The following is a 17,353-nucleotide window of genomic DNA, read 5'->3' as shown; positions in this document are numbered from 1 at the left end:
TGCTGCAGAGGCATAGATTTTCATTTCTGGTTTCACTTGGCCTAGAATACCACTATTTGGGGTTTCCTGACATCCATCTGGCATGTGACACAATTGGCCCCAACTGACTGTGGCAACCCAGAAGAACATTCCAAGAGGGACTTTAGATGCCACAGAACATTCCAGAATTCCACATTAAGAGGGGAAACGAGTAGCCTCATGAGTAAGACAAGCAGGCCTTGCAAGAAACGAAGCTGTCCCTTTTCTACCCAGAAGAGATGACATGGAAAGGCAATCCGGAAAGGGAAGATGCATGTGCAAAATTCTCTCTTAATACAAAGTGCCTCATTGGCTATACTCGTGCAGATAACAAAGGATTTTTCTAAGACACCTACTCATTGGGGGTTCCGGCCTGGCCACAGAACTGGCCACGGCTATCTGTAGGGTAGATCACCTTCCGGGGGTCTCCTTGTGTCCATGCTGAAAAGACAAAAATCCAGAGCTTGACAACGTGCTCCCCTCCACATTGTGCAACATCACCCAGATTCCCCAGCAACTGTTTTGGACTATGATTATATCTCTGTTATTCATCCTTCAACTTATGAGCTATGTTAACCTTCGAAAAAAGGTATTTTGCTCAAGACTGTGCCGTGACTTGGTATTTGAATCCAAGTCCAAGTCTCTACCCACTGTGTTACACTGCCTCTCTGTCAAGAGTCTCCCAAATCTGCATGCAGCCACTCACAATATTGAAGGGGTTCCACATATCACCCATGCGACTCAGCCCTGGGTGAGAAATGGCAACGTATAGCCAACTAAGACACCACTCAGCACAGGCACCATCACCATGTTATTCTACATGAGCAACCCCTCCAAAAAGAGACAGAGGGAGGAGGCAATAATATATTATCAGGGCAATTTCATGGCCTACCATGAATTCAGTCCCACAGCTCATGTAGATTCCTAAGAACCATGGTTTGCTGTTGTTATTTTCTTTGTTTTAAAAAAGAGAATGTTTCATTGGTATTTCAGTTGATAGAGCACGAGACTCTTAATCTCAGGGATGTAGGTTTGAGCCACACACTGGGCAAAATATTCCTGCATTAAAGGAGGTTGGACTAGATCAGCGGTTCTCAACTTGTGGTTCCCCAGATGTTGTTGAACTATAACTCTCATCCCTGAGCTCTGGCCTTGCTAGCTAGGGATGATGGTAGTTGTAGTCCAACAACATCTGGGGACCCACAGGTTGAGAACCGCTGGACTAAATGATCCTCATGTTCCCTCCAGCTCTACAATTCTATGATTCATGGCTATGAAGATGTGCATTCCACACAAAAAAGAGTTTGCTTAAACCCCCCGTTTTCATAACGGTGCACCTTCTTGCCGCATGTCCTCTTTTTTCAGGACACTTTTACTTTTTCATGGGTATGTAAAATGAGAGTCATCATAGTAATCCATAGTTAAACAAAGAAGTCGACAAATGTGTCCTCTTTTTTTTGCTCTTCAAAATATGGCAACCCTACATCTACTTGCCCGGTCACCAGCAACACTCAGCTGTTGCCTAGAGCCAGAGAAAGGGAGATGGAGAGTTCTACAACACATACCCACGACTCCCACGGCGATGTAGCCCACAATGGCAACCAGAAGCAAGATGCAACAGATGATATCAGTGCAACCCCTGAAGGAGAAAGCAAAAGGATTGAGAGCTATACAACCGTCATGCTCTGCTTGTGTTCTGTTCCCCACAGTCTGGTGGCTTTGATGCCTTGATCCCCTCTCCCCACAGCAGATTCGCAACTTCAGTATTTTATTTCTATTTTTATAAGTCCTGAATCGAACCAATCTCGCCAATAGAGGCGAAGGCAGTTAAGAGAAAAAATACTCAGGGACCCTGGACAACGTATAAAGTACTCCTAAAGGAGGATAAACTGAAATTAAAAAGCTTTGGGGAAATTAGAGAGTGTATTGTTGATTGGTTTCAATATCACCAATTATTTGAGACATTCAAAATTGATAAACAAAGGGGTTTTTCCACTGAGACTTCCAGATTTGAATCGGATTTGGTGAATTCCAGAATTAAACCACTTTCTAAAGTATACCGACTCCTCCTTGACTGGGAAGGCAACAAAGAGGAGGTTACTGGAAGTGAAAAATGTATTTATGTATTATAAGATTTGGGGCATGAGCAAGTGCCCAGCGATACTGACCCTCAACACTAGCCCTGGTATATACTTCCAAATCGTAAAAAGACACAAGCAGCATTTGAATAGTTTTAGAAAGCACACCTGAAGCATGGGGGAGGGGCAAAATGAAGTAATTCCATATCTGAAGTGGAAACAAGTAGTGCCTTTCAACTGCAGTACAAAGGCAGGAAGAGAAGCTCACCTTGTGGGGGAGAGAAAGGTGCATGCTCCTGTTTTTAGCGATATCTGTATACGCTTTTTGCTGCTAGTTTCTGCTATGGGTTTTTAAAGCAGGGTGTGTGTGTGTGTGCATGTGTAAAAACTCAGTCCTCCTAGTCCTTTAAGTCAAAAGAAACCAACACAGGAAAAGCAAACAAAGTAAATCTAGATAGGCGAACAAACAGCTTCACTGGATTTAAGTCAGAGTCTATTTTTGAAGGATATCTTGCAATCCCTTAGTTTCCATCAGGGCAGTTCTGCCACAAGAGAGAAGGGCTAGTATATTATGACACAAAGCTGTGTTTCCGTTCCACCACTCGGGTATTTCTTTACCTCTAGATGAAAATGTGTGTTTGAGGCCTGTGACTCTCTCCTGACAAGGCTGCTGGGGCCTGGATTGTGATTGTGCAGCTTAATCTGAGGGAGGAGGTCGGAGGGCAGATGGTCCTGCCTCTTGGGCAAAGGGACTGGACCTCTTGACCTTTGATCATTCTAGCACTTCGATTCCATAACTGATGAAATTATTCCCAGGCAGAACGGAAATCTCTCATTTTTAAAACAACATTCATCCACATGAGGCAATAAAGCTGAATATGCTTATAAACTGAGCAATTTAAGGTAGCATATCACATGTAGGTCCATGAAAGTAAAGTTAAAAGGGAAATATTTGATTAATTTATAAACACCATTTGACATTTCGGCAAAACATTAATTCGACGGGTGTTTTACTCAAGACAGACCTATTGAAATTAATGGACCTAACTTAGTCACGGTTCCTTAATTTCAGTGGGTCTACTCTGAGTAAAACTTAGTTCAATACCACTCCAAAATGTTTGAATCTCTTACAGTATGCACCATGTAGCAGCCTATGTCAACACGACAATTATATATGCTATAAATATTGTATTCTAGATCAGACAATAAAAAAGAAAACAAAATATATTTGTGCAACAATGAAGAGGCAATAAATAAGCTTTGACAGAAGGCAGAGGAGTGTAGAGAAGAAGAGCCCCAGCTTAGAGACTCCATGGAAGCTGAGTGGTCCAGCCAAGAAAACAACCCAGTCTCATTGCGAACATCCTGACTCCTATGAAGCAAGGTCCAAGAAAGTACACAGGTAGAATGGCCTCCCTTTGCCACCTTCACACACTAAGACACAAAAGCTTGCCAGATCCCATGCAGCAGCAGCTATGCACAGAATCATTTCATTTTGGTATTCAGAGTCTTAGGGTTTCAGGATTTGCATATACAGCAGCATGCCCCTCTTACTTTCCAAAATGCGGGTGGGGGTGACGGCAATTCAGAACAAGAGACAGCATCCCCTGGCAGAGTTCCCTTCCACACACACTTTGCAAAACACCATCACACACCTTCACCAACAGGTTGCTCTTACCTGTCATATATGGGGCCTTTGAAAGTTGGGTCATATTTTTGGGGTGTCCCTAGGGGGGAAAAAGAGAAAGAATATATGTACTAAGTTAAGCAGTTACAGAAGGCAGGAGCAGGATAATTGGGAAATATATTGATTTTAAGTACATCCATCTTTAGGGACATTCTCTGTTAGAAGCCCCACTAAAATGAACAGGACCCTGCCTTCTAAGCAGTGTGTGAGAGGGAGAGGGGTATTACATCATTGTTTCAGGAACGTGGACAGCACTGAGGTTTCGCAAATGTGATAACCATCTTTTCGGTGAGCTGGACCACCACTTCCTCTCCTGGCACCAGTGGTGTAGCGTGGGGGGGGTGCAGAGGGGGCCGGCCACACCGGGCACAACATCTGGGGGTTAGGGTTAGGGGGCGCAAATCCACAGGTTAGGGGGCGCAAATCCACGGGTTAGGGGGTGCAAATTACTTGCCTTGCCCCGGGTGCTGACAACCCACGCTACGCCACTGACTGGCACCTCAGCCTTTTAACAGCTGTGCAAATTTAAAGGAACCAAAGACCTGGATAAGAGAAGTCAAGTCTTCTGCATTATTCTAGGACAGATAAGGAACACAGGGCTTCTGAACCTGGAATATTTCTGTAATAAGACAAGGAAATTGTGGCAGGTGGAGATCATAGTATCTTAGTTCATCAGAGGTGAAAAAAGCTGCTGCCAACATTCCTCCTTCTGTAGAATAAAAATTTGTACACAGTCCACCAACTACCAATTTCCACAGACTCACTGACGGGCTAAACTTCTCCCATCTGCTGTCCCTTGCCTCCAGGAACAACTTAGCCCCAGCCTCTCATCTGTGAAGTTTGCTCATCCACCACCTTCAGAGCTCACACTTTGTCCAAAAACACCGTTGTATATTTCTCCCCTTGATTTCATTGTTTTATCTTTTAGTAAACCGCTTTGAGGTTTTTCACAACCAGGTGGCATAATATATTTTATGAAATAAATCAATAATAAATAAGAGCCTTTCCATACAAACCCCAGCCCATGTCCATGCAATTTGATTTGTCAGTCTAAGCCATAATTAGGCAAACTAAGGCCTGGGGGCCGGATCCGGCCCAATCACCTTCTAAATCCGGCCCGTGGACAGTCTGGGAATCAGTGTGCTTTTATGTGAGTAGAATGTGTCCTTTTATTTAAAATGCATCTCTAGGTTATTTGTGGGGCATGGGAATTTGTTCATTCCCCCCTCCAATATAGTCTGGCCCCCCACAAGGTCTGAGGGAGAGTGGACCAGTCCCCTACTGAAAAAGTTTGCTGACCCCTGGTCTGAGCTCTCTCGTTTCTCTCCCCTCCGTTGCCTCGGGACCCTCAACAGTTGTTATAGTCCAGTCCCAAACAGCCTGAAAGTCTAAGGCATACACCCTGCGCCCAGCTAGTCTATTGCACTGAGTCACCCTATAAGCTCCTCTCCCTCTCTCTTGGTTAACCGACAGGGAGGGTAAAAAGAGGGAGAGGAATCATCCCAGCCAAAAGCAAAGCAATAACTATGGGGATGCCCTGTCACTGAGCACCAGAAGCAGGAAGGGAAATGGGGGAATCTCCTCCTACACAGAAGAAGCAAAATTCTTTGCAAATTTGAATGGAGAAGAGTAAGCCACTTAGGATACGCTCCTACACGGATAGACAAAGGAGTAGGTGAAGCAGGGAGTCTGTGTTTCAAAGCTAAGCAAGTGAATAATCCCAGGAATAGCTGCAGAACAGGTTCTCCGCTGGTGGTTCCAGGCTGTTACTGGAAATTTTCAGAGAGAGAAACATACACAAATATCTCTCAACGAGGGATTCTCATCAGAACTACACCTTAATCTGTGTTTAGCCAGGAAATGGTCTTCAATAGCTATCCTCCAGAACACATTTTCATTCATTTATTTAAATGTATAATCTGCCCTATCGTATGGGTTTGGGGGCAAGTGATAAATGAAGTAATGGTAGGAAGAGAAGGCCTCTCCTCATGTGCAGAGTTCCTCTTCCACACTGGAAAGCCAAAACCACAAGCCTTCACACATCAAGGTTTAATGGCAATCTCATCTTCTAGGCATGCCTTCTGGTGCAGACTGGAGCACCTCTCAATTTAGAAACTGGAGTGATCCCCACCTCCTTCACCCCAACTGAACTTTCCCAGCCCAGCAAACAGTCACTCCTTTCATCCGCAGGCTGCAATGCCTCCCATTCACCAAATAAGATTTCTCTGGTTAGACACCAGCCAATGAAGCAAAATACTTTTCTCTATACCAGCATAGACTCCCCGGCCGAAAAGCCCTGGAATCGTTGCAAAACTCAGATATTATTATCTGCTCTAAAGTGCATCTGCACGACAGCCCTGAGGTTCCAGGAGAAACAGACAGGCTGATGGTAAAGGCAACATCCTTTTTTACTTTGCCCCACCTCCCAGCTGTTGTTTTTTTTAAAAATATTTTTTATTAAGGATTTTCTTGTTTTACAGAAGTGTAGTGCCTCGTATTTTTTTCTTCTTCTTCCATGTAGCGTTTTTACAAATCTGTTTCATTTGTTGAGGCATTAGGGGGAGAAGAAAAAAGAAAGAAAAAAGAAAGGGGGTGGAGAGAGGGAAGATGGATTTTCAGTAGGTACAGGCCTTCTTCTCTGTCATCACTACTACTGCCTCCCCTTTGCAAAGGCCCTGCTGCAAATAGAGATGGGAGTCTTGCCAGCCTAATTTTACACCTTCTAAAATGGCATCATATCCCCCACCCACCCTGACTCAAAAGGGGGAACTTCTGAGTAAGCTGAAGATCATTGTTCAAGATTCTAAAACCAGGTATTACTTTAGAATGCAAATAAAATACAGTATGGTTTTTCACAACACACATCCTTACGATTCTTTTCAAGTGGGGGGTGGGGTGGGGTTGGATAGTCCTCAGATTTCAATTAAAAGCAACCCCTATATCATTTCTTGAAGCAGCCTTAACTCGCCACTTTAGCTGGGCAACTGTGAACGCTGCCCTTTGCTTAGAATGGCTTCCTTATGTATAATATTGGGCAAAATACAATACTAGCACCCCAGGAAAATGACTGGAGAAACCAAGGCTAGAGGTAAGGTCAGATATTCAACTGTTCCATTGATTTCTTTCAACAACTCTCTTGTTTCATTCTGCCAGCTGCCAATGCAGTTCCAGCAAATGCATCCTCTCCATGCTGGAGGAAATTCTTGGTTCGGTTCCCATTATATGTGGCTTTGCATATACACCTCCTCCTGTCCTGGGTGGAAAACTCCATTTCCACAGGTCTCTAAGAAAATTCAGGTTTCAGGGAGAGGCAGAAAGGGACACACAGTTCTCCACTTCAGCTTTGCATTCCAAAATGGCCATTCTATTTCAGGGGAGTTTTGGGGACTTTGCAGAAAGGAAGTTGGGCACATCCCTGAGAACTACAGCAACTAGTCCTTCATTCCACCCCGATTCCATGTTTCATACAGAATACAAGTGTGGCACAAAATTAGCCTGTGGCTGATCTTAGCATGAGCCACAAAGAAATTATGGACTGGCAGCACTCTCAGCCAGTGAAGGGAAGACTGGGAGATATCCAATTTTCCCTGTTAGGAAAGGCGGGTTGGGCACAGAGGAGCGATCTACTCATTTAACTTCTGGTGGGATAATTGCCAAGGGTAATCAAATAGACATGAGTTCCAAAGTATGTCCAAAAGAAAAAGCCACTTCCACTTCAGCATCTTTGCCCCCACATAGTAGCCATAATGTGGAAAAAGAAGTCCTGGAAGACTTACTTGAAGTCTCCCCAGGTAGCCAATATTTATTTTATTTTATTTTATTATTTTATTTCATTTCATTTATTTTACAAAATTTATTTATTGCAAAAAATAGTTGACAAAAAAAGCAGATTTAAAAAATGGATTTATAAAAAAAGTAATCAAAACCTAATTCAAATCAACAGTTAAAATGAATTATATTCACTTGCAACAATGTAATCTGGATGTCACTTCAGCAAAAGGGCTAGTATGGAAGTAATGCTGCTGAAAATAACTTTATACTACGGTTCTGTGGTAAGATAAGGCTAAGATAAAGCACAGCATCCCTGTCTATGTTGTGGAGAAGAGAGTACAAAATATTCTATTAGACATTTGGGATGGGCAGGAGGTTATTCTGATGGACATTTAACACCACCAGCCAGCCTTAAAGACTGTGCTTTATCCTGGGGGACAGATGCTGAAGAAAATGGTTCAGTGTTGGGGAGGAAACGCCCTTCAATATTTCTGATGCTGAACACTTTGTTTTCAGATGAGGCATGCATTTGCCACAGAGGTATCAGAAGAGAGATTTCTCCTGTGTGTGAGAAAAGGCAAAATCTGCCTCTTTCAAGATACGCATAAGTCACTTGCCAATTTTATAAGCACGGACATATATTTAAACCTGCTGCTCAGTTCATCTGGGGCACTTTTTAAAGTTGTTTTAAATGTTCCAATTAATTAATCTGGCCAATGAATTGATTGCTGCAGTCGCAATTACCTCCTTGGGAGAAAAGGTGTTATATATAAAAGTAAAAAACCAACAACAATGACAGCACCACTGTCACTGTTTCTCCATGGGGAATTCCCAGAGAACATGTGAAGGGGGAGACTTTATTGCTACTATCAGGATACTTTGTTCCAGGGGCCTATCGGGAAAAATGGTTGCCATTTAAGTGCTGAATTCCCTCCCCACTCCAGTATTATTATTGCATTATTATTATTAGCCAGGAGTACATCAGCCACAGCCAGAGGAGGGAGTTGGGATAAGCAAACGGGCCTGGTGACTGTGTGTGTTTGTGTATATATAAAATAAAAAAATTCCTTCCAGTAGCACCTTAGAGACCAACTAAGTTTGTTATTGGTATGAGCTTTCGTGTGCATGCACACTTCTTAAGAAAGCTCATACCAGTAACAAACTTAGTTGATCTCTAAGGTGCTACTGGAAGGAATTTTTTTTATTTTGTGTCGACTACGGCAGACCAACAGGGCTACCTACGTGTGTGTGTGTGTGTGTGTGTGTGTGTATACACACACATACATACATACATACACACACATACATACATACATATGTATACATACAGTACATGGCCTACAGTTTGTAGTTCCTTAGCCTTGCAGTGACATCCTGGTTCCCTTCCCCATAGCTAACCCCTGGCTGCCCCCTACACATCCCTTCTGCTAGGGGTGCGCAAAGAGAGAGAACAGCGGCGCGTAGTTTTGGAAGCATTCTTTCCGGAACTCGCAAGTTTCTCTGCTTAGACCGGGCGCGCGTTTTGGGCAGGGGAGGCGGCGGCTCGCCGACATTCCTCCCCGGCTACTGCGCTCCCCCCGGACTCCCAGAAGGCGCCTGCGTTCCAGAGCAGCTTCGCAGCCCCGCTGGGGATAGCAATCCGGTTTAAGGTTACGCGGAACTGAGCGCCCGGTGGTGCGTCCCGCCGTAAGAGGCGCGCGCCCACGGCCGGGAGGACCAGTGGATCAGCGGGAGTAGTATTTTTAGTAAGCCCGTTTCCTAACCTCCACTCCAGAGGCGCAGAAAGAAACTGCACCAGCAAGGACTTAAAATTGCCCGGAGGCGCACTGGGGGCGTCCCCAGCCCGGGAGGGGAGGAAGGGGCTCTTCCCTTCCTCGCGCAATCCCCACACCCACTGGAATTATTATTATTATTATTTATTCGGCAGATAACTAATTCCCCTCCCCCCTGCCCCATTGATTGAACCGACGCTATTGGCGCCAGCTACTTCTTTCTGCCCAGAATTTGAACTTGCTCGGTGGCCAATCTTAGACGGGAGGGACGGCGGTGCGCGCTCCAACCCGGGTTGCACAGAAAGCATCTGGCGCAGCCCGCGCTTTGGGACACCTCGGGGAGACGCCGCCAAGGCCGAGCTGCCTTGCGCCCCAAGGCCCAGCCCCGCCTCGAGGGTTTGCAGCTTCCCGATGGTGGACGCCGAAGCCCCCATAGCGGGGCTGCGCGTGGCCACCTGCTGCCCGCACCCCCTCCCTCCTCGCAGGGCTCAGGGGTGGCAGCCCGGCGGCCTTACCATGCTTGCCATAGTAACTCTCCTCTTCCCTCGCCATCCCAGCCGAGTTCCCCTCCTGCTCGCTGGCTTGCTTTCCTTCTTTCTCTCCTTCTCTCTCTCCTTCTCTCTCTCTCTCTCTCTCTCTCTCTCTCTCTCCTTCTCTCTCTCTCTCCTTCTCTCTCTCTCTCTCCTTCTCTCTCTCTCTCTCTCTCTCTCTCTCTCTCTCTCTCTCTCTCTCTCTCTCTCCTCCCTCCTTCCCCAGTCAGCTGCCGATCAACCGCCCAATGAGGCGCCTCGGGGGCTGAACTGGCCAAACCTGTAAAATATATTTGGAGGAAAGCAAGGAAAAAAAAAAAGAGGCGGCACGCCCTTGCCTTGCAAAGAGCCGGCTCGACCGAAGCTTCTTTATTTGCAAATAAAGTATTCGGAGGCGCCTTTCCACCCACCCCAATCCAGGAACTGTTACAGAAAAGCAGCAGAAGCAGCGGACCGGAGGGAAGCCGCCTCCGCGAGACCCTCTCCGGATCAAAGACGCCCCGCCCCAAGCCTTTTTGCACAAGGGAGGCGTTGCACGTGCGACTCGCTTCTCCATAACCAACAGGGTTGCTCCCTGTTCACTGAGCAGATCAGAAAGAACGCCTTAAGTTCAAGACAAGAAAAAGAAAGCCAATCCCGACAAGGTGGGTTGTGGGGGTGGCGGCACTGGGCTTAAATATATTTCTAGCCTCCAAGCTCACTGTGTGACCTTCGAGTAGCTAAACTTTCTCAACCAAGTAATTGCCTTGAGCAATCTGGAACAAATAATTATGTCAGGCTAGCAGTCTAAAGAATGCAAGGCTCCCTCTGTTGGGCACCTGATTTTCCCTTCTGCCTCTCTCTTTCCACTTCCAAGTTACACTCACTCACTCACTTTGCCCCAGGCCTGGTTCCCACAGCCACCACTCACACACCTACAGCTTCTACCTAACCAGGGGGCCAGGATGCACTGGTATGGTACTGAGCAGGCGCCTTGAGTTCATCACAGTTGCAATGTGTATAAGGGTGTGTGTAAAAAGGTAAAGGTAAAGGACGAGTTGCAGACAACTTGGGGGTTGTGGTGCTCATTACAGGCCATGGGAGCGGCGTTTGTCTGCAGCCAGTTTTTCCGGGTCATGTGGCCAGCATGACTAAGCCGCTTCTGGAAACCAGAGCAGCACACGGAAATGCCGTTTACCTTCCCGCCAGAGAGGTACCTATTTATCTACTTGCACTTTGATGTGCTTTCGAACTTCTAGATTGGCAGGAGCTGGGACTGAGCAACGGGCCCTCACCCTGTCGCAGAGATTCGAACCGCCAAATTTCTGATAAGCAAGCCCAAGAAGCTCAGTGGTTTAGACCACAGCGCCACCCGCGTCCCTTAAGGGTGTGTGTACATCAGTGCATTATTTCTCAAACTTGTGTCTCCAGCTGTTGCTGGACTACAACTCCCATCATCCCTAGCTAGCAGGACCAGTAGTCAGGGATGATGGGCGTTGTAGTCCGACAACAGCTGGAGGACCAAGTTTGAGAAACGCTGCTGTACATCTGTTTGTGGGCTGCAACCCATGGGTTGGTGACATGCAGCAAGATGAAGCAACAAGCCAATGTGGGCTGCCAGCAATGGGCAGGTCTGTGTTTCCAGTCACACTCTCTTTCATCCTTTACTATCCACACTGTGTATACCACTTTCTAGAAAGCACTGTAGTGCTTGGACCCCGCTTGTGGGCTTCTCCTGGGCATCTGGCTGGCCACTGTGATTGCTGGAGGAGACGGGCCGCTGGCTTGATCCAGCAAGGCTCTTCTTATGTTCTTAGGGCAGTTTTCAGGATTTGCTGCTCCTTAAATTGTCAAGCACTATGGGGTGAGCTCCCATTGCTCGGTCACTGCTCCTGCCAACCTAGCAGTTTGAAAGCACATCAAAGTGCAAGTAGATAAATAGGTACCACTCTGGCGGGAAGGTAAATGGCGTTTCCGTGCACTGCTCTGGTTCGCCAGAAGCAGCTTAGTCATGCTGGCTACATGACCCGGAAGCTGTACGCTGGCTCCCTCGGCCAGTAAAGCGAGATGAGTGCTGCAATCCCAGAGTCGTTCGTGAATAGGGATCCCTTTACATTTACCTTACTGGAGTTGGAGATGTCATTGGCTTAATTTGTAAAACTACCATAAACAGACCAGATGAACAGTGCTAGGATGCCTTTTCATGAAATTAACCAAAACCAACAATTAGAACTGGGAAAATCCCATGGACTCAGCTTGCTCAGACACTTAGAAATTTGCACTGACACCTAAAAACATCACCCAGGAATCTGAAACACTTTCCAGCCCTGCACCTAATAATACTCTTCTATATTTGTTATGCATGCAACTTCTGAGCATGGTAAACGCTTCTCATATGTTTTGTGTCACTCTTACAACCACACTGTGTGTAAAGGCCAGCATTGCTATCCTTGTTTTGCAGACAGTGGGGACTGGCAGCTAGGAGATAACAGCTTGCTTCAAGCCATCCACTGAGTTTCTGGTAGAAGTGAAAGTTGCCCCAGGCACTTCCAGAACTGTAGCCGTGTTTGTGTGTGTATTCCTCATTTACTAAAGCACATAATTGTCTTTTTCTTCAGGTTGCGTGTTCTACAAATCAGTTACACTCAAGGTCTAAAAAAAGGTAAAGGACCCCTGGATGGTTAAGTTCAGTCAAAGGTGACTATGGGGAGCGGTGTTCATCTCGCTTTCAGGCCAAGGGAGCCAGAGTTTGTTGGCAGGAGCTGGGACAGAGCAAACCGCCAATCATTGGCAAGCCCAACAGGCTTGGTGGTTTAGACCACAGCACCACCCACGTCCCATAAGGTCTCAAGGTCTCCACACCACTGTAAATAGGTGTTATCCTCAAACTGTATGTCAAGGCAACAGCCATGCACTACACGAGGGGTTGATGTGGACTTTGGGGCCACACATCCCATGCCTCTTGGGATAGTTTGAGCCCACCCCTCTCTCTTATTGCATGGGCAATGGAAGCAGCGGGGTGGTGGGGGTGTTAAGAATGCCTTGGAAGTTCCTGATGCAACCTACACTACAGCTGACAAGCACAGGGGGTGCGGGCTAGAAGTTTCTCCTCTAGTGGAGGAAGGGGATCTGAATCCCCTTCCTCTCTGCATGTTGTTGTTGTTGTTTAGTCGTGTCCGACTCTACGTGACCTCATGGACCAGAGCATGCCAGGCACTCCTGTCTTCCACTGCCTCCCACAGTACTTATCACAGTTTGCATCACCACTGCTTAGAAAGCACAATCTTATATCTGAAACCTGTTTGGCTGGGCAAAGGGGGGGTGGGATGCCAGCCCTGGGCTGTCTCACAGTTGCAAGGAGACTGCCAGCCCATTATTCTAGGAACAGACTGAAAGTATATCTGCATATTTCTGAAGGCAAGGGTGAAGCGTGTTATCTAATTTTAGATAACCTGTGTCTCAGGTATGAAAACAGCAAGGAAACATCCATCTTAGGAGGCCTTGGTTCCTGGGGCAGCAATCAAAGCAGCCCACAGTCGGCTGCAATGATGGGATGGCATATGCTACCATGCTGGGAATGTGTTAGCTGATCATTTATTTATGAAACGTGTGTATCCCTCTGGGGGTAGAACTGTATGGCAGGAAATGCCCAGCCCTCCTGGCCCAAATGCTGTCAACAGCTCTACTTCCGATTCTGATTATTTTGGGGCTGGGGGAGTGCTTTGGGGAGGGATTGTTCTTGATCAAGGGCTAGGCAACCTGAACCTTGTCTGTAACTTTAAGAACTGTCGCTTGGGCTTGCTTGCTCCCTCCCTCCTATTCCTTTCTCCTCACCTGTCATGTCTTTCTGGATAGTGAGCCTGAGGGCAGGGATTGCCTTACTTGACTGTTTCCCCCCCAATCCACACCTTTCTGGCTAAAGGGCAGGGTATAAATGCTGCAAGTAGTAAGGTAAAGGTAAAGGTACCCCTGCCCGTACGGGCCAGTCTTGCCAGACTCTGGGGTTGTGCGCCCATCTCACTCAAGAGGCCAGGGGCCAGCGCTGTCCGAAGACACTTCCGGGTCACGTGGCCAGCGTGACATCGCTGCTCTGGCGAGCCAGAGCTGCACACGGAAACGCCGTTTACCTTCCCACTAGAAAGCGGTCCCTATTTATCTACTTGCACCCGGGGGCTGCTTTCGAACTGCTAGGTTGGCAGGCGCTGGGACCGAACAACGGGAGCGCACCCCGCCACGGGGATTCGAACCGCCGACCTTTCGATCGGCTAGCCCTAGGCGCTGAGGCTTTAACCCACAGCGCCACCCGCAAGTAGTAAGTAAACATAAATAAAAGGAGTCACTTTTATGTAAAATGAAGCACAGAGACTAACACAAACAGTAACACCATTAAAACAGCTAAAACTACCAGAGTTGAAGGATTCTATTAATACAAAAGAGCAGCAGGAACTTCTAAGTTTCTGAGTTTCCAATAAAAAGGAAAAGCTATAGTAAACCAAAGACTTTCCCATGACATTAAACACAAGCAAGGAAGTGACTTTGCAGATCCACTTGGGGGGAGAGGATTCTAAGGCACAGAAATCTTTCACTGCAGAAAGAGCGTTTACTTTGTGCCCAGAACACGAGTAAAGCCCTGCTCTCTAACCAAAGCGGGCAGGGAGGAATCTTAAGAGAGGACAGCCAGGTGGAACCTTGCGGTACCCACCAAAACTAGGCAACTTCCCCCAGTGCTTAAAAAGAAGGGTTTCCCCATTTAGTTTGAACAACCAACTGCAGCTGCAATGTGCCTCCTTCTTCTTAATGCAAATACCAAGTGCAGGAAAGAAGAGTCAGGACAGGTCATTCTGCAGCACAATTTTCAGCCACTGAAAAAGGAAGTTATTCTGCTGTGAAAAAGTTCTATTGTCAGAGGACCGAGAGGGCTCAGCTTCATAGGAAGCACCCATCAGCCCAAAGTAAACATTGCTGGGAACTTCTCCCAGTTTCCATTCATCTTGTTTCATAGCCACTTACAGATGAGCCTTTGGATACATTTTCCCAGTCTTTTTTCTGACCGTTCCTAATCTGTTGCCTTTTTTCCCTTAGCATTATCCCTGACATTTGGTCCTATTGGCTGCAAGCCAATAGGAACTGTAGCCCAAAACATCTGGAGGGCACTGTTGTTGGTGTTGTTGTTTAGTCGTTTAGTCTTCTCTTCTCATGAGGTGGCCAAAGTCTTGGAGCCTCAGCTTCACAATCTGTCCTTCCAGTGAGAACTCAGGGCTGATTTCCTTAAGAATGGATAGGTTTGATCTTCTTGCAGTCCATGGGACTCTCAAGAGTCTCCTCCAACACCATAATTCAAAAGCATCAATTCTTTGGCGACCAGCCTTCTTTATGGTCCAGCTCTCACTTCCATACATCACTACTGGGAAAACCATAGCTTTAACTATACAGACCTTTGTTGGCAAGGTGATGTCTCTGCTTTTTGCTCATTATTATCAATGCAGACTGACAGAGGCTCTCCAGGGTTTCAAGCAAAAGTATTTTCCTGTCCCACCCTGAGACACCAAGGTTTGAGCCTGACACCTTTTGCATGCAGAGCATAAGCTCTACCGCTGAGCCATGGCCTTTCCCCTCAGAGAGCCATCGGGACAAGCACTAAGCTATGATGCTTCCCCATATGAATTTTGTGGGCTACAGTTCACATCATAGCTGTCAACCATCCCTTATTTGGCAGGAAAGTCCCTTATCCCAGTGCTGCTGTCCCTTATTGATGATGTCCCTTAAATTTCCCGGGTTTCAAAGGAAGCAGCTCCTCTCCCTCCCTCCCTCCCTGCTGGCCAGAGAGAAGGAAGGCTCCAATGGTGTTGCTTGGCTGCGTTGCTCACCCAATAAGGAGTCTAAGAACGGCGGGGGGTGGAGCTTGCATGCCTTATGCCGATCAAATCGGCCGCGTTGCCTGGGGACTCGCCTTTGCTCAGCGCTTCCCAGCGGAGAGGTGACGGTGGTTTCCCTTGCTGCATCCCCTTTGCCGGGTTGCTGCGCTGTGGGAACCACCGCTTGAGGCTTCGTTTGGCTGCTGGCTGGGCTTTCTGCCTTTGGCTTGGAGGGGCTCAGAAGCTGAACATACCTGTGCTTGGAAAATCCCTTATTTTGGCTGCTGATCCCTTATTTTTGAGGCTGTTGGTCCCTTATTTTCAAATCTGTAAGTTGACAGCTATGGTTCACATCTTCTGAATATTTTAAAGGATTTACAGATTCAAATCTGACTTTTTGGCCCCACAAAGCAGCTCAAAACATCTATAAAATACAAATCAAGATACAAGATAAAAACCATTTGCAATATCCATCTCCCAGTAGAAAATATCATGCTATCTACTTTGCAAGGTTATGGGTTCATCTGCACTTCAGTTTGCCCTGCGCTTTCTAGTCCTGGGTCCAAGAGGGTGTTCTCTTGTCCCACCAGTCTTGACCCATCAACCGTCAATCTGCAGAAAACCCAATTGACATTTCCAGCAATCAGCAGTGGGTTTTCCCAGGGAAAGTGATGGAACAAGAAGTCACAGACCAAACAGAAGTGTGGATGAGCCCTGTGAAACCAGCACAAAAATAAACCAATAAAACTCAGCCAAACCTGGAATAACAGCTCCACTTTATATCAAACTATGCTTGAACTGCAGACATTATCTCCTGCTAATGCTTACATTCACACTGTGAATAGCTGCTTCTGTTGATTTTTGCTGTTAAAGGCCCAAGAGCAAGCCAGGGCTTTAGTTGATATCCTCTGCCTATCTTTTGATGCCTATCTTTTGGGAATGAGAACACACATGTTTGGGTCTCTACACTCCTGCTGACCTCTCCTTTACTGGAGCAGGTGTGGCAGAAGCACTTCCTCAAAGAGCCACAACAACAAGACTCCCAACCCCACTATCTATTTTTAGGAGGAACGGTTGGTTGCCCATCTCCCCCACCCTAGACTACCCAGGAAGTCAACTGACTTGTGTTGGGGCTGATAGCAACATCCATGAAGTCAACAGATTCATGCATCTTGTATTGTTTGTAAAACGCTACTTGTTAGATGTAATTTGTGAACATCAACATTGCAGAACATGCGCTGAAACTCCCAAGATGGCCAGTGGCACCTACAATCCCAACAAAGAAAGTGGGGTCTTCCTCCAGCTGCAGCTCTGGATCCGATCGTGAAACTACTTGATCGGGACTTCACAAATCTTGTTCTGTGCTTTCCCCCTCTTTCCCCCACCCTTCGCCTGAGAAAAAGTCTTCCCAAGATTCCCAAGGTATATAAATCAAATAATTTTAATTGTAATTATTATTGGCCATTTCTGTAGTGCTTTTTTGCCATACAAAAAGCTTCACAGACTTCTCTCATTTCCCCAGTTAGGCAAGTCACTATCAGTCCCACTGATATTATTATTATTAATTTTACCTTTACCTATCAGTCCCACTGTACAAATTGGAGAACTTGGTCAAGAGGCAGTGGATTACCCAGGAACATTCACCTACAGTTAAGCCATATCT

The 17,353-nt window shown here is 46.5% G+C and overlaps 1 protein-coding gene across 3 annotated transcripts in view; it reads right to left on the bottom strand.

Moving 5' to 3' along the window:
* SLC44A2 (solute carrier family 44 member 2 (CTL2 blood group)) overlaps positions 1–17,353 on the bottom strand; it is a 57,629-nt gene that overhangs the window by 30,554 nt on the left and 9,722 nt on the right. For 2 of the 3 annotated variants that reach the window (XM_081894092.1, XM_081894093.1), the window contains exons 2-4: positions 3,775–3,823; positions 1,584–1,657; positions 375–459 (exon numbers count right to left, since the gene is read on the bottom strand). In XM_081894092.1, the coding sequence (XP_081750218.1) occupies positions 375–459; positions 1,584–1,657; positions 3,775–3,823 (208 nt within the window). Of the gene's footprint in view, positions 1–374; positions 460–1,583; positions 1,658–3,774; positions 3,824–9,841; positions 9,983–17,353 lie in introns of those variants that run through there. The other variant, XM_081894094.1, reaches the window with a different exon arrangement.

Source organism: Podarcis melisellensis (assembly GCF_964234715.1).
Source record: "Podarcis melisellensis genome assembly, chromosome: 17".
Taxonomy (NCBI): Eukaryota; Metazoa; Chordata; class Lepidosauria; order Squamata; family Lacertidae; genus Podarcis; species Podarcis melisellensis.
The sequence above is the reverse complement of the archived record's forward strand: the minus strand, read 5'-3'. Positions and strand labels throughout refer to the sequence as shown.